This window comes from Macaca mulatta, chromosome 11, assembly GCF_049350105.2.
Source record: "Macaca mulatta isolate MMU2019108-1 chromosome 11, T2T-MMU8v2.0, whole genome shotgun sequence".
NCBI classification, from domain to species: Eukaryota; Metazoa; Chordata; class Mammalia; order Primates; family Cercopithecidae; genus Macaca; species Macaca mulatta.
Window position 1 is genome coordinate 10,486,698 of NC_133416.1, and position 18,721 is coordinate 10,505,418.

General features: G+C 34.9%; 1 protein-coding gene across 1 annotated transcript; it reads right to left on the reverse strand.

Moving 5' to 3' along the window:
- Positions 1 to 4,965: 4,965 nt before the first annotated feature.
- On the reverse strand, positions 4,966 to 18,672 carry CLEC9A (C-type lectin domain containing 9A). The gene is given in 6 exon segments (NM_001194664.3): positions 4,966 to 5,098; positions 6,373 to 6,494; positions 8,023 to 8,174; positions 9,969 to 10,115; positions 17,000 to 17,080; positions 18,582 to 18,672. Coding segments are annotated over 6 exon segments (726 nt in total).
- Between the last annotated feature and the right edge of the window lie 49 nt (positions 18,673 to 18,721).

The following is an 18,721-nucleotide window of genomic DNA, read 5'->3' on the forward strand; positions in this document are numbered from 1 at the left end:
GTGTGTGTGATTTTACAATGGACTTGTGATTTGTGGGAAAATTCAGCATGGAAATGCTTTTCAGAATATGATGGCAATCATTATTTTCATCGTGCCTTGCTGAGAGTTTTTGGGGAATTTACAAGAGTACGGATTACACAATTATTCGGAGAAAATAAGATGTCTTTGAAATACATGTTGTCTTCAAGAGAACAGTTTTAACATTTTCCTAAAATGAAATATTTTGAGGCAAGCTTATGGCATCAACACATGGTTGATGAGGAAGCTGAGTTGCATTAGTGCACACAATTTCCAGTCAGGTAGTGGGAAATGAACAAAGACAGTGACATCTTTGTAGCTGCCCCTTTGTGAGGCACTTCTTTCTTGAGATGACTCCATGCACAAATATAACAGGGATCGTTGGGAGTGACACCATCACAGCCACCAAGTTTATTGGTTTATTGATAGTCAATTCTGAGGGTTTAATGCTAGAAAGGATAACATTATAAATCTTTGTTTTTCAACAGTGGCAACTGAGGTGCTTCAGTTTTGTTTTTCATAAACATCTATCTCATGGTAAAATGACATAGAGTAGCAATAATGTGATAGAAAGAACACATTGGTGCTCACTTTCATAAATTTCATTTTGTTAGATTGTCACTTAGCAAAGACGATTGCAGATTCTTCCTTGAGAACTTTCCTTTCAATTTTCTGTTGATTTCCTTAACATTTTCTTCAGGGTTGAGGAAGTTCTGTTGATATATTGTGTCATGCAAAGAAAGCTGTATTTGTGGTTAGAAAATGAAGATTTTAGATCTCTTATTCTGATTTACTTATTAGGCAAGTCACTTTACTTCATGAAGCCTATTTCACTGCATATGAAGTAGAAATAGTTATAATTTCCTCATAATGTTACTATTAGCTGAAATGAAGTAAATGTGAAATCAGTTTCATAGTGTGAACTTCAATATAAAATGTAAGGGAAGTCAAGAAAATATTTTTAAAAGGATCTAGCGATTTATTTTTAAATATAGGGGGGCACACACACATGCATAAGCAATGTTAAAAAGAAAAAAAACTTCAGCTGAATTAAATTTAAAAGAGTTTAATTGAGCAATGAAGCATTCACATATCGGGTAGCCTCCAGAGCCAGAGTAGACTCAGAGGCTCCAGAGCAGCTATGTGGTGGAAGAAGACTTATGGACAGAGAAAGGAAAACATAGTAAAGAAAACGGAAGTGACGTACAGAAAAAGCTGGATTGGTTACAGCTCTGAGTTTGCCTTATTTGAACACAGTTCAAACAGTTGGCTACCTTTGATTGCCCAAAACACAGTGATTGGCACAAGTGTAGGCTAGGGTCTATTTACACCTCAACTTGTTATAGTTGACATTATGTACAGAGAATCCTTTAGGCTAAACTTAAAATATGTGAGAAGGCGGTGTTAGGCTAAACTTGATTTATTAATAACAACCAACTTCTTTGGAAATTTGTATTTATGAACAAATTGTAGAAGGGCACCTACTTTGGGGAGCTAAGGATTTTATTACCAAATATTTTTGATGATGAGTGCAGATTTTCAATGGAAGTAGTTCATATTAATAAGTACATAACAAGAAATGAGAAGTAAGTCTGCAGTTAAGCAATTGTTATGTAAGCCTTATTGCTACAGAAGGAAAATATGACTGATAGGAGGAAGTCAAATGATTTTGTGGACTAAGCTGTAAAACAGAGACATGCACTCATTGAAGTTTTGACTCCTAGCATCCTATATAGCTGCAGTCTAGCTCAGGGATGGATGACAAGCATCTCTTTAAGTGCCATTGATGTGAAGAGTCTAGCTGCCTGCAGAGTGAGTGGTGAATGGTATGTCATTCCAAGTCTGGGACTAAGGGATAGTGTCACTTTACATTGTGAGGAGGAAAAAATAACATACATTTGACATACTTCAGCTCCTTCCCTTCGTCTTTCCCCTTAATCCCTTTGTCTTTATAGGGATTATTCTTCTTATTCTTCTTCGTCTTTCCCCTTAATCCCTTTGTCTTTATAGGGATTATTCTTCTTATTCTTCTTCGTCTTTCCCCTTAATCCCTTTGTCTTTATAGCAAAACTCACAATATTGATCACAGTGTGAACAAACATTTCAAAACAACAGAAAAAGTGTATTGCATAACATTCTCACTACACACTTTTGAAAAATCAATAGTACGAATAGGAAATAATGATAAAGTGAATTTTAAAATCTGATTTGCTAAGAATAATATCCAGTTGAGAATCAGAGAGGGGCACTGTATGAATTGGTTTTTCTGGATGAGGAGACTTTTTTCTCTCTAGGTTCTTGTTTATGTAATTCTGAAGAAATTGCAGGAGCAGTCAAACGAGGAGCCCAGCCTTTCCTGGTAGAGCTGAGATCCCCGGGTACACAATAAGCTCTTTCTTTTCCTGAGGATATTGAACCTGCTCTCAGGATTTATCAACAGGAAACAGGCCATGAGCCCTGTAACAGCAGGAAGTGTGAGAAGGGTAATGGGAGCTTTTATTTTAAGGATGCAAACACATTATGAACAAGGTAGAAAGTCTGGTAGGTTATCTCAGGGCCAGCTTTAATATGTGGGCGTCGACTCCTCTGTAGGGAGATTCTTACAGTATTTGAAGATTACAAACAGCAGGATCCTCTGATTTAAAGTCTGCATGACTTTTGTACACACTTCATTATATGAATAGATATTTAGGCTCGAATAATATCTATTATTCTACCAATATTATAATATATATATGTATATATATATTATACATTTAATGTACTTTAACCAAACATGTAACAAAAGCTTTTTTACATTTGCAAGACAGTTTTATTTTTAGTTTTCTTTTCGTTTGTTTAAGGCTAACTTAGAACTCAATGAAAGAGATCTAAGATGCCCAATTCATTGTTGGTGGGACTAGGATCTAAGACTGGCATACTCAGTGTTGTATTTGAAAAGCCTTGGTATCCTGGACCAACAACAACCTGCAGAGAAGAATCCCCCCACTACAGCATCTGTGTGGAAAGCAGCATTGTTGCTGAGGAGATCTGTAGGAGCTGAAGTCAGCTGTGCTATAGATAAATTGTAATTTGAAAATACTGCATCATACAACGGGATGACATCAGTTGAAGAATGTTTGCCTTTTGCTTTATTGTACTTTTTAAAGAATGATCATAAATGCTTCATATCCTTTCTCTAAACGTAGTTCCATGACAATGCTTTGAAGAATCTTTAAGGCAAACAATCTTTGCTAGTAAATTCTGCTATTGTTTCTCCTTTATTCCAGGTTATTACATTCAGCTGCCAGCTGTCGGCTGTAAAAATCGAACACAGGAGACAATATATGCTGTGTTTTCTCTGCTATTCTCCTTTTTCAGGTTCGGCAGAAAATTAGAGAAAAATCTCTTTTACTTAAACTCCCACATTTAAACTCTAGGTCAAGGTAAATAAGCAAAAACATGCTCTTCTCATCCTTACACAACCTTACCCATTGTAAAAGGACATTTAGGTAAGAGGATATTTAGTTTCATTTAAATGATTTCCAGTGACTCAGAGAATTAGGTTTTATTTTTACTTTATATATTTAAGTGATGTCTTTACGCTTAGGAAGAAAAGATGATAATCTAATGAATCTCAGCTCCTCCTTGTGAGAAATGAAGAATTAAATAAACTTATATTGAATTAAGCAAATATTTACTGAGAACCTACTAAGTGGTAAGGCATTCCTGTAGGGACGGTAAGTGGTAACAAGTAATATAATAATAATTAAGGAATCTGTTCTTTCTGTAGATCACAAGGTACTTTGCTATTAATCGTCTCTTGGGGATAAGATAGTCCATGCTTCAGGGAGCCTACAGACTTAGGACAGAGAATGTCTATGGATTTATTTGAGGAGAATCCATTAACTTTAAAGCAGATATTCTCTCCAAAGAGTTGCTGACATTTTACCCATAAACTTTCACTTCTCAATATCCCTGCAACAGGAACAAAAAAAGGGATCATTTTTGTCTGGGATGCACAAATAATGGTTGATGTGTAGAGATGACTGGTGATATAGTCCAGAGAACAAAACCAAGCACTGATAGTGTTCAACTCTGTGCAAGACTATTCTCGGCACTGACATATATTTACAGTCTAATACTCATACAATATTTTGAAGTAAGTTCTGTTGTTATTTTACAACGAGGCAATTGAGGCACTGAAAGATGTAATCGAAAGTGCTGGCGTGTTAACCCTGAGGGACCAGACCATGAGCCCTTTGATTTGTGAATGGTAGGGATGGTCATTGAGAGGAAAGAGAGAATTCACAGAATTCTCTGGAGAACATTCTGATCCTGGCATCCCGACTATTCCTTCTGCTTATGTCCAATTCTAGTAGTTCATCTTTCTAGTAGAAATCGAATCTTAAAAAGTACATTGTCTTACAGGCTGCAGATAGAAATCTGTCTTTCTTTCAATTTGGAAATTCATCTCTCTGTTCTTCTATCCTATCAGTCTGATAACATAATGCCTGAAAGGCTAGAAAATGCATGGAAAGATCTCACAGACAGTGAGTTTAAAAGGCCAAATTTATTTATTTATTTTAAAAATACTAGTCAGCTGTAACTGCTTCACCTCCCCCAACAACATAGATCTGTACCTTGTGTGAAATTTACAGTCATTCTGGGCTCTAAACAATAAAAATGATTTCCGTGCGTTTGTTCTCAATTCTTCGGGGTTTTGTCCTCTGTAGCTCTAAATAAGTTTTATTCTTGCAATATGAACAATATCGAATGAAATCTGGACGGTGTGGAAGAATATTCCCAAGTGTATTATTGAGTCCCAGGTTACTAATTTCATTGCCCACATTTTGGTTTACTGTTCTGTTTTTTTTTTTTTTTTTTTTGCGTGGGTGTTGGAGGGTGGGTTTTCCAATGGCCTGTTCCAAATAATAATGTAATAGAACACTTTGAACACAATTTCTTTCAGACAGAGGATCTTAATGCATACTTCTCGCAGATAAAATACTTCCAAGTGCTGCAGTTAGACGAAAGAAGGGAACTGTTTTTGATGTATCCACAGACTTGGTTGGTTGACTGGGATATCTCTACTGGCAACCTGGAAAGGCAAGTCAGCATTTCTGAGGTTAGATTTGGGGGTTTCAGAGATGTTCCTGAGGGTAACTAATGAGATGTGTGTAGCTACTTGTTTTGTTTTGTATTAACATAGCACCTTCCTGTGGTGGTTTCGTCCTCCTTCTTCAGTAACTGCTTATTTCTCTCAATAAGGAATGTTAATATAATTTGAACAAAAACAGCATGTAAAGAAAACGAAAACATAGATACCCAAAGACAGTCCCTAAATTAGAATGTCTTTGCTGACTCTTAATTTTCAAAATACTAAGGAACCTGATTCTGCTTCTCCATCTCCCCACTGCCATCTGAAAAGCTTAATGTGGAAATGAATAGTTACTCTCTACATACTAAGCAATACAAAAGAAACACACTTGATAATTATATTATTCATCAGATACTCAAATTGTGAGGTGAATTTTCTATAAGATAATAGTAGCAGGGCTGGGAAGGAGAAAGACTTAGAAGGCATGAAGCTATTCTTTTTTTTTTTTTTTTTTTTTTTGAGACAGAGTCTCGCTCTACCGCCCAGGCTGGAGTGCAGTGGCCGGATCTCGGCTCACTGCAAGCTCCGCCTCCCGGGTTCACGCCATTCTCCTGTCTCAGCCTCCCGAGTCGTTGGGACCACAGGCGCCCGCCACCTCGCCCGGCTAGTTTTTTGTATTTTTTAGTAGAGACGGGGTTTCACCGTGTTAGCCAGGATGGTCTCGATCTCCTGACCTCGTGATCCACCCGTCTCGGCCTCCCAAAGTGCTGGGATTACAGGCTTGAGCCACCGCGCCCGGCCTGGCATGAAGCTATTCATAATTTTGTTAGCTTTAATCCCAATTAGGCCGGGCGCGGTGGCTCAAACCTGTAATCCCAGCACTTTGGAAGGCCGAGACGGGCGGATCACGAAGTCAGGAGATCCAGACCATCCTGGCTAACACGGTGAAACCCCGTCTCTACGAAAAATACAAAAAATTAGCCGGGCGAGGTGGCGGGCGCCTGTAGCCCCAGCTACTCAGGAGGCTGAGGCAGGAGAATGGCGGGAACCCGGGAGGCGGAGCTTGCAGTGAGCCGAGATCACGGCGCTGCACTCCAGCCTGGGCGACAGAGCGAGACTCTGCCTCAAAAAAAAAAAAAAAAATCCCAATTAGCCGCCTGTAACATTATCATGCTGCTTGTCCCTTGGAGAAAATTCATGATACAAGGTAAAATAAACTTTTGAATTCCCTCATGTTTCTAACTTTTCTTGTAGCATTTTACTCAGAGACTTACAGGCCAGGAGAAGGAGAGGAGCCATCTTGCCAAAGCCAGCGGCCGCTGTGTCCATCCTGAGACAACCCCACCCAGTAATCGTAGCTTCCTCTAATCTTCCTCAAGCTGCCAGTGATAAAATCCTATAAGAGATAAGACCTGAACTGTGAAATGAGAAAACAAACAAACAAAACTCTAGTGAAATATAAAGTGTGACATTGTGCCTAGCTAGAAATTAATGGGAACTTGAAATCTGGAAAAAGAGAGAAGGGAGTATTATAAAAAAGTGCAGATACATTTTTTAGACTATTTTCTATTGCTGTGTGATCCTTGTGGTGTTAAAGACTATGAAAAAAATAAACAACTGGGAAGTTTCAACATATTCAGAGCCCGGCAGGTAGTATACGTCAAAAAAAAAGAAAGTGTTATACTGAACCTTCAATATCAAAAGTAAAAATATTCTTGACATCATAGACCACATAGAATAGTCTTTCTCAGAATACTTCGATGTGGAAAAATAGTTCATGAGATTCCAGGGGTAACTTAAGTATGAGCACATTCGGTTAGAAGAAGCATTCTAATTTGTGTCATCAAATTTACACGTAAAATAACTTTTTGAGCATATAATTGTAATAATTTACTTCAAGTGTTCTTGATTTGTTGCATATCCTTAACAAATTATTTTCTCATGATTTTTGTTGAAATGAACTTCATGTAATTACTGAATATAGCAGGTATACATTTTTTATAGCACCTAAGTGTGCAATTTTGCATTCTATTTCACATATATTTATGGGTAGAATGAGTTCAAGGAAACATCTTATTGTTCACTTGTTTTATTTTATTATTATTATTATTTTTGAGATGGAGTTTTGCTCTTGTTGCAAAAGCTGCAGTGCAATGAATGGCACTATCTCGGCTCATTGCAAACCTCTGCCTCCTGGGTTCAAGCAATTCTCCTGCCTCAGCCTCCCACGTAGCTGGGATTACAGGCTCCCACCACCATGCCCGCCTAATTTTTGTATTTTTAGTAGAGACAGGGTTTCACCATGTTGGCCAGGCTGGCCTTGAACTCCTGAGCTCAGGTGATCCACCCACCTTGGCCTTCCAAAATGCTGGGATTACAGGTGTGAATCATCCCATCCAGCCTATTCACTTCTTAAGATGTTGGTAAACTAGATTTAATGCCAATTAAACATTTCATTTAGCAGATACTTATTTTTCAAGACCTATTTATTTCATGGCATCACTTCAGTTTTTATACTTGTTTTTTCTTGATAATTACAAGATTATTATAGGTTGTTATATTTGCCTACAGCATTGAAAATAATACATTTAAAACATATCTGCAACTATAATGTACGTACATCTTGAAGTGGATTATCATGCTATGAAATAGTATTCTCCTTATTCCCTCCTTTTTTTAATTAACCAAGGACATAGAACAAACATATTCTTCTCAATTTCAGATAACCATCCTGTTTTTATGTTTTCCCATTAAAAAGAAAATAAAACATACGGATTCTAACTTTGTCTCTTTTAAACCTTTATTTTTACAATTATACTGCTGTTATACAATATTAAGGAACTTTATCTTATGAGAATGAGGGATTTCTTTTAATAAGTAAAATGGTATTTTCAGAAAACATGAGACCACAAAACAGTGTTTACCATTTCTTCTTCGCTCTCTATTTGTAGCAGCGTGGAACCTTCCTTTAAACAATTCTCTTGACTGGTGTGCCAAATTTTCCAATGTTCAGAGACATAGTAACAGCTTTCTCTGTTCTGAATCCAATTGTTTGGACAAGGACTGCAGTTATGGGCTTTGAATATAAACATTTTACTTTAGTATCTTATTGTAAAATATTAACAACATATATCCCCCAAAAAGCCCCTTGCCTCACCCTCAGTGAGGCTGAATCCCATAACATAATGGTTCACATGATGTAGCACTTACCAATTTCAGCTTCTCTGAGGCTCAATAGAGTAAGATTCATGTAATACGTTCTACATGCAATGGGCCTTTAACTTAAATATGAAATTAATTGTGGGATATATTTAACTAATTTTTTTATCTTCTATAATAGTTAATCTGATTATTCCCGTTTTATCAGTCTTTCCTTTCTTTGAGTTCACATCATTTATTGTCTTCACTTATTTGCTTATTGTTTCATGTCGGTTAATCTTACTGTCCCAATTTAGCCGGAAATGTACTGGACCATTGCATGGATTGAATCATAAGCCTTGAATTTATGTTTAAATTCCTTGAGCTAAACAAGGAAATATTTTATAGATAATGGAGAGAACAAGTAATCCACCTTAAGAAGTGATTTGAAAACATGCAGGTGAGGAAAATTGGAGAAGAACATAAGTGAACAATATGCTTAGTTTAGGACTCTGATACAACTAAGAAGTAAGCCTTAATGTTTAATCAGTTTTATGGAACCTGTTTTAAGATGGAATATAGTCACAAAAGAAGAATGGTCAAATATGTAAAAGGGGGACCAAAGACCGAGAATTTGACCAAGTGTTTCTGGCACAGGTTTATAGAACGAAAGACACTGAAACTTCCACAACTCTGGTTTCTAGACAGTCCCTGTATTTAGGCTAAGAAATAACTCATCAGTAGCTTCCATGGGCCAGATGTTGAGTTGTTTAAAGCTCTTCAATACCTTTTGTTTGGAATCCCTGCTAACCAATATCCTGAACATTGTTAGAGTTATAGTATAAATAATGTAGACAATGGTATTTGTGACGTTGAAGAACGTGTTGGATTTGTAGGTCTCCAAAATGGATGTTGTTGTTCTATTGAAGGTTGATGGCTCAGAGGTGGGTCTCACTCGAGTTTGCAGTGGTCTGCTGCATATAGAGACATTGTTGGGCACACAGTGATCCTTCAAATACTTGATTAAATTTTAATCAGAAAGAACTATGGTTGATTTTTGACATCTCTCATTGGCAATTATGTAAATGGTATCCAGTCTAGGAAAGTTAATTCTCTAAACTATATGTACAAGCATTATGAAATGCCAATTAAGTAACCATAGAATACTTGACAAACTATATGACAGGTAGAAATAGACTGCATTAGGTTTAAAATGCTTGTAAAGCATATAAAAGATTAAACTGGAGTAAATTCATAGAATTTTAAAAAAGAGCTAGGTCCTGCATCGTAAAAGAATTTTGTGGTAAATACTCATTTTCAAAATGAATTTTTCTGCTCAAAGCTATCTAAACTTGAAACTAAAACAGTATCTAAATATATTGGGAAATTTGGAGCTAGAATTAAAATACCCTTACAAATTTGAATGGCTAGATAAAACAATGTCTTTTTGTGTGTGTGCATGTATTTTTTTAATCCGACCTACTAATTGCACACACACCTCTTTGGCATTTGACAGTACATTTCCTTTAGTTGTGTTCTTTTGGATCCCTGGTGTTTCCACATAGTATTGGATGTTATAATAAGATTGAACTAAAGAGTGATCAAAATTATGTTACTCTTATTATGAAATCCTAACAGTTTTGCAGAGAACAAAATGTGTGTCACTGTTACTTTTCAGGTATTGGTGTATATATTTAGATGTATACAGTGGAAACTGATTTTTATCCATTACCTGAACTGAAAGAGCTTTGCATGAAGGTTTGACAAAATTTCATCTGAAGGACATGGCTTCTCTTCCATTCTGTAAAGTTTAGCAGTGCCCTCTCTTGTTGGATGAGTTTTTCTTGCTGCTGCATCGCAATGGTGGACACCTGCAACACTTCAAATGACACCAATGATTCCTAATAAAATACTGACATTTTATAGCAAAAGAATCCTTCAACACAGACTAAAGATAACTACAAATTACTATTATTTTTGAGACTTGAATTTGTATTATTTTAGTTTTTGCTTAAAATTTACATTGTACAAGAATCAAACACTACAAAGGACATGGAACAAAATTTCTCTTGCACCCCTTTTTAATTCACTCGATTTTACTCCCCCCAACCAGATTTACCAATTTAATTTTTATTATTTGGGAGCTTTTGAATGTTACACATAAAACAAAATGAAACTTTACAAATGAAAGCAAATGAATATAAAACTCGCTCTCTCCCCTTAACACAAATGGTAACAATATGTTTACATGGTTTTGTACCTTTTATCATTAACATACATATTTGAACATAGTTCCATATCAGTACATAGACATGTAGAATTATAGTACAATGGCACAACCAGGATATTGACATTGATACAATCAAGAAACTCGGCTCCTCCATTACCATCAGGATCTGTCCTTGCCCTTTTATAAGTACACCCACTTCCCTCTTGCCTTCACCCTTGTTTACTCCTGGCAGTCACTAATTTGTGTTCCTTTTCTATCACATGAATGAAACATAAATGGTATCTTACAGTACGTAACCTTTTGCTCTTCGCTTCATTCACTCAGAATAATCCTCTGGAGACTCATGCAGACTGTTGTTTAAATAAATAGCTCACCTATTTCGTATTGTTGAGTAGAATTCCATGATATGGACTATCACTACTAGTTTAACTGTTCGCCCACTGAAGGACATCCGGGTAGTTTTCAGGTTTTAGTCATTACAAATAGAGCTACTATAGGCAGTCATGTACAGGTTTTTGTGTGAACATAAATTTTCATTTCTATGAGGTATACGCTCAAGAGTGCAATTGCTGTGTTTTAATGAAGTGTGAAGTTTAGATTTTTAAGAAACTGCTACACTATTTTCCACAGTGGCTACAGCATATTACATTTCCACCAGGAACGAGTGAGTGATCTGCTTTCTCTGTAGCTTGACATGCATTTGATGTTGTCACTTACTGTTATTTTAGCCATTCTGATTATGTATGTAGTAATATCTCACTGTAGTTTTAATTTGCATTTCCTTAATGGCTAATGACATTGAACATCTTTTCTTGTGCTTATTTGACATTTGTATATTCTCTCTGGTGAAATGTCTTTTCATGTCTTTTTGCCATTTTCTCATTGGATGTTCTAGTTTTTTACTGTTGAGTTTTGAGAGTTCTTTGTACATTCTAGGTTTCAGTCCTTTGTCAGATATTGATTTACAAGTATTTATTCCCAGTCTGTAACTTGTCTTTTATTTATTTACTTGTTTATTTTTGTAGAGATGGGGTCGTACCTTCTTGCCCAGGATGGTCTTGAACTCCTGGACTCAAGGAATCCCAAAGTGCTGGGATTACAGGCATAAGCCACCACACCTGGCCTGTAACATGTCTTTTTATCCTCTTCCTAGTGTTTTTTGCGGAGTATGTACGTTTCATTTTGATGAGGTCCATCCAGCTTACCAGTTTTTCCTCTCATTAATCATTTTTTGATGTAAGTCTAAGAATTATTTGCCCACCTTTAGATTCTGAAGATTTTGTCTTATATTTTCAGAAACATTTATAGTTTTATGCTCTACATTTAAGACTGTGATCTATTTTGAGTTAACTTTTAATTTTTGTGTAAGGTATAAGACTGAGGCTTATTTTCTTTTTCCTTTATTTTTTCTTTCCTATGGATGTCTAATTTCTCCAGCACCATTTGTTGAAAAGCCTATCCTTCTTCTTTCAATTGACTTGCACTGCTGAAAAAATCATTTGGGCATATTTGTATGAGTCTATTTCTGGATTCTTTATTGTATTTTATAGCTGTCTTTTTGTCCACTAATACACCTAGCTTTAATTAATACAGGTTTTGGAATCAGGTAAATTGATTCTACTCAGTTATATAATTGGTTTAAAATAAGTTTATGATATGTTAATCATTATCAGATTGTCGCTATTCAATAGACATATTGTATAGAGAGAATGGCATCAAGAAAAATTAATTAGTGAATTAAGAAACAAATCAAAATACCTATGCATGTCAGCCAGACCTTTAGGATTAAAAATCCTCTTGTAGAGAGAAACAGAACAAAAGAGGAGAACAAATGGGCAAATCTCTAAAATTATGTTCATATTTTTAACCACAAAACGGAGGTAACCAAGATCACACACAAAAATCTTCTGACCAAGACAGGCTGGTCGCGGTGGCTCTTGCCTGTAATCCCAGCATTTTGGGAGGCTGAGGGGGGTGGATCACTTGAGGTCAGGAGTTCGAGACCACCATGGCCAACATGGCAAAGCCATGTACTAAGAATACAAAAATTAGCTGGGCGTCGTGACGTGCACGTGTAATCCCAGCTACTCAGGAAGCTGAGGCAGGAGAGGTACTTGAACCCAGAAGGCAGAGGTTGCAGTGAGGTGAGATCATACCCCTGCACTCTGCACTCTGGCCTAGGCAAAAGAGTAAGAAAAGAAAAGAAAAAAAAAACCATTTAATTACATATCTACATATTCTGATCTGTTTTACTTATCAACATTGCTGCTGAGAAGAAAATACCAGACATCAAAAGCCATGGACTAGACAAAGCAGATGTTTATGCCCTGTCCGTCTGTGGATAGGTAAAAAAAACTCACGCTGTCAGCTGCTTGGAGTTTTTTCCCTCTTTTTAGCAAAATGATGGATCTAACCAGAGTCGAGTGTAGGACAGTGATGCGCCAATTTTATCCTATTAATGATCTGGCATGTTTAGACATTGAAAAATAATAATTTTCCTCTTAGATTCAATATATAAATCTAAAATTTTATATTTAGATGCTTTTTTAGATTAGCCATATTATAGAAGCTGCTGTTGTTTGTTTATTACTATCTGAACAGCTTATACTATATGAAACTGTAATAAAACTGGAGAAAGAGAAATGAGACTTCTCTTAGAGTTTCACCCTAAATGGGAAGCAAAATATAGCACCTTTATTGGGGTTGAAGTTGTAATAAATTTGCAATGAGGACTAAAGACAAAACAATATAATTACCTAGGGAAAAATAACAAAATACTTTTAACATCCCCCAAATAAAATTATTTGTCATATGATATTATACATTATACCTAATTGATGAATTAAGAAAATGAACAGTAAAAACAAATAAAAAAGCTGATTTCTTAGAAAATGTTTTGAACTATAGTTTTTTTAATAAAAAATTAATGGCATAAATAATGTAGAAAAATTAGAAAATGTGAAATAGTAGGAAGAAAACGAAAAATTAAGTCTACTTACTTTGAAACCTACCACTCAAATATGGCCATTAGTATTTAGTTTATATCTATTGAAACTCTTTCCTATGTACGTATATAGAAAAGTATTTTATATACAACCTTTAGAAAACCATATGTTTATATAAATGTCTTTTTAGAAATCTGCTTCTTTCATGAGAAAATATTGCATAACCATATTTCCAAAACAATAACAATGGTTCTAGAAGATTTCTTTAAATAATGGCATTGTATTCTTTTATATAAATATGACTTAATTAATTTTGCCAGTCCTTCTATTGTCAGGTAGGAATGAACTGTCCTTTAGTAATATATATGAGCAATTTGTAATTAGCACTTTCATTATATTCATGTTATGATGCTTTTAAACAAAAGGTTATAATTTTCATTTACTACTTTTTGTCAGAAACATGGTCCTATTTAAAAAATATATATGTATATAAGTTAAATATGTTTTGACATTTGTCTTACAATGCAAGTTTTCATAAAGAGAATTGGATGTAACATTTTAATTTAAAATGGAACATAATCAAAATGGAATATTTATTAAAAAATAAACATGACTTTTGTAACTCAAAGCCTACTGGCTATAACATAATCTATAACCAGCTGGGACAAGTAATTAGTTATTGAACAGAATGTTTCACATTAAGAAGCTGCTTATTGCTTAACACAACAGTTTCAATATGGTAACTGGTTGTATTTTTTTAAAGCCCTGAGTGTTCAAAATGTATAAGAAGACCTAGGCAAATTATAAATTTAAAAACAACAATAAAAATTCATAGTCACTGCACTTGAACAAAAGCTAAAGGAAAATATACTTTACATCTGTATAGTGGTATTTAAGTTTTGTAAGTATACATTTTTAGCTATTAAGACAAAATTTAAAAAGCAAAAACTTTTATTTGTAAGAATTTTCTAGAAATTACTGGAAGTCTTAAGCACATGGTTTTCTAGCTATGTTTCTTTTATCCTCATCAAAGTAACATTTTCTTCATACAATTTGTGTTTGGGGAGTTAACTTTTTTTAAAGATACGCTTCTTTCATAGGATTAAAACATTTTAAAAAATCCAAACAGTAAACATTGAAATATCTTTTTCTCTGCATCGTCACGATTTATCTCACTCCTCTTGTCCTCACTTTTAGTATTTCTTATATAACCTTCCGTTGTTGGTTTAAATTCAAGAAAATGTTCATTTTTAGTCAAATTGTAACATAGCATATACATTTAAAAAATAATTTCAGCTTTTATTTAGATTCAGGGGGTACATGTGCAGGTTTGTTACTCAGGTATATTGCATGATGCTGATGTTTGGGTACAACTGATCTCATCAGCCAAGTTTTAAATGCCGTTTTTTTGCGCTTTACATACAGAAGTGTTTCTTCTTTCTTTTGTTGTTCTTGCTTCCAGGTATTCTGTTGTGTAGATGATGTACCCTTATTTATTAACATGGTCTCTTACCAATGTGGTGGGTATTTGAGGCTTTTCCCCTATTGTTAGATTGCAGGTTTATCCATAGGAACAATTTCCAAAAGTGGTACTGCTGGGTCACAATTAAGACAGTTTAAAATAACTCACCATCTTAAGAACATGATTTATAGGTTTTATATAAAGAGATTTCCTTTACTAGACCGAGAAGACACTTACGTATACACTGAACAGCAAATCTTTTGACAACATGGAAAATGTAGAGTGTATTTTTTTTTTTTTTTTTTTTTTTTTTTGAGACAGAATCTCTCTCTGTTGCCCAGGCTGGAGTGCAGTGCTGCGATATTGGCTCACGGCAGCCTCCACCTCCCTGGTTTAAGCAATTCCCCTGCCTCAGCCTCCGGAGTAGCTGGGATTACAGGCGCATGCCACCACTCCTGGCTAATTTTTTTGTATTTTTAGTAGAGATGGGATTTCACCATGTTGGCCAGACTGGTCTCGAACTCCTGACCCCAGGCAATCCACCCGCGTCAGCCTCCCAAAGTGCTGGGATTACAGGCGTGAGCCACCACGCCTGGACTAAAGTATACTCTTATAATCATCCTTATTATGTAATATATGATTTTTGTCTATATAGTAGAAAAAATATTTGGCAATTGGAGACTATAGATTTATGTTTATATAAAAAACAAATTATATATCCCATTCACTTGACAACATTGCTTCAAGATGTTGCATCTTCAATTAATTTTTGTTTTTAATTGGAAATGATTTTATACTTTAGGTTTCAAAATCTTCTTACCCCAAATAATTATTTGTAAAATAACATTGAAATTCATTATATAGAATTAACATTTAAACAGCACTTTAAAATATTTGCAATGCAATTTAAATATGAATTTTTACATTGTAGAGGTACAATGAAGCTTGGCAATGTGTCATTAAAAGTCCTCAATTTTTGCAGAAGTAGATTATTAGATGTTAATTGACTTAACTGGTCTTTTAGATATAAACTGTTTCTATTGTGTTTGATAAACAAGTATTTAATATGTATGCTTCTTAAAAAATAATGAACTCACATTTGCCTAAAATATGTATTTTTTAATAAGACACAAAGAGAGTAGATAGAGAAAAAGAAAGCTGTCTTGAAGTTCTAACATTTTTGTTAAGCTGTGAAACTTTATTTGAGGAGATAGACAAAGTAACAATTACTGATTAAGCTCTTTGCAATTCTTAAAACCTTCCTATAAAAACCAGCAGAAAATGAAGCTCATGACATTACCTGAGCAAGAGCAAACTTCCCATATTTTGTGAATGCGAATCTGAACCTTTCCCTTCCTTATTCTCAGAGTTCATAATTCTTCCTCTCTGGCTGATGTCTTTTAGATAGAGATATGATTTGCCAAGGCATATAAGAAAGAAACATCTATCCAAACAATACCCTTCACCTCTGTCTTTTAATGTACATTTTTCTTAGTACTAGCATGAGTGATGTTAGAGGTTCATAGTTCTTTTTCTGGAAACTGAAGCTCTGTAATTATTAAATTTTATAAAAATTGCACTTGTCAAACATGAAAACATTTCTTCTATTTGGACTAAAAAGCAATGTGGTTAAATGTGGCCGAACAAAGCTCTCGGGTTTGCATTAAACATTTTAAATTGAAACTTGCGTAATATAAATACTCTTTAAAAGTCAAATTTAAATTAAATATGTATTAGAAACAGAAAAGCAGAATGTGAAATCTTTCAAATTGAATGCTTTAGCACGTTAGCATGACTCACAAATTGAATCAGAATATGTTATTATTTTCACTGTTTCTCCCAGAGACCTACAGCATATAATTTGAGTTAAAAAACATGCAATAGATCACTGAAAGTTATCAGTGGCATCCAAGTGCTCAGAGAGGTCTATCAAATGCTTGAAATTTGAGGCTATTATTTTACATCATTTATGTGCATTCACATATTACTTGATTGATTTTCCATCCATTTATAAATTATGAAGTTCTATACATAATTACCTACATATATCATTATATATAAGCTATTTGTAGTGTATAATACATATATCAATATAGGTTATTTTGAAAATATATTTTTGTACTTACACTTGACGCCCAAGAAAATGGATGCTGTTAATAACCCCATGCAGAAAATACATGAAATCGCCATCACAAGACACCATGCTCCTAACCATGGAATAGGAAAAATGAAACCAAGTTAGAGAAAGTAGATAAAAAAGATGGGGCAAGGATGGATTGAGATTGAGTAAAAAAAGAAATTAACATTGGCATTTCTACTGAGAGTTGTTGGGGCCTGGAATGTGTAAAAGAAAAGGAAAAAGAGAACCTTTGCTCCAATGCATTGAAATGCAACGCATAACTTGGAATACATGTGATATGGAAATTGCCAAATTAAATAAATTTAATAGTATACTTCTGTTATCCTTATCTTTGATGTCACACCTTATCAATGAATTATATGTATTCTTTTCCAACCATCATTTAGAGATTCCCCCAAGCCAAATGCTAGCTTTATCTTTTGAGATAAAAAATGCTGTCTCACATCTCCCCATCTCTTCAGTGTTACTTGAACATGATTAAATAAAAGAAAGATACACATTTTAAATATATACTTTTAAATATACATTTTTGGAAGACGAATAAGTTTTCCAAGGTAATTTTACAAACCTGCAGAGAGGACAAAAAGGATTATGTGATTTTTTTGTATTCAAACACTAATCAGAGAAAAATAGTTAAAATTTATCTTTGGATATTGTGATAGGCAGAGAAACGCCCCTGCCTCACATGCCAGTGTCATAATTACTGGAACTTGTAAGTTACCTTATGTGGAAAAGGGACTTTGAAGATGTCATTAAGTTAAGGATTTGGGATGGGAAGATTAACCTGAATTATCTGGGTCCTCTTTAAGCGAGAGGTAGGATATTGGAGGGACAGCATGGCGTGATAATGGAGGCTGAGAAACATTTAAAGACATTATGTTGTTGGTTTTCAAGACAGAAAAAGGGTCCATGAGCCAAGTAAAGCAATAAATGCAGCTCTAGAAACCAGAAAAGACAAGGTATAGATTCTTCCACTAGATTCCTGTCAACACCTTGGTTTCAGCCCGTTGAAATCCATTTCAACTTGTGACATCTAGAGCCCTAAGATAATAAATTTACGTTCTATTAATCCCCTAAGTCTGTGTGATTGGTTACACCAGCAGACAGGAACTAATATAGATATTAAATGATGCAGACAGAACTAATCACTGTAGCCAACAACTCTAGGCCAATGAGATCCTGCCAGTTTTTCAACCTATGTTTTCTCTTTTTATTTATTAGTATTTATCAGATAATTTGCAGAATGTTTTAATAGGACTTCAGTTAATTAGAGTTGTATTTTTTCACAAATTTCCCAAATCAAGGTATTCTTTTTCTTTTCCAGAGAGGCAGAGGAAAAAACAGTTCCACGTATTTATCAAGTTAATTGCTCTTTTTATTTTTCACCTTTAATTACTCCTTCTCCACTTCATTAGCATTTCACGGACATTACATTACCCTTAACTAGACTATCTCAGATTAGAATAAGCATCTTGGCCTCATGATAGAGCAGAAAAAAACAAAACAAAACACAAAGAACAAAAAACATGAACCCTAAAGTCTCGCACAAAATAGCTAGAACTGGTTACCTGAACATTTGTTGGAAGACAGACATTTCTGGTAAGTGTTTGGTGCTGGACTATCCCACTGAAGAGAGGTGTATATTTCTTCCTCATGCATGTCTGAGGTGCTTTGATAGGAAAGCAGTCCACACAGGAGGCTGGAACAA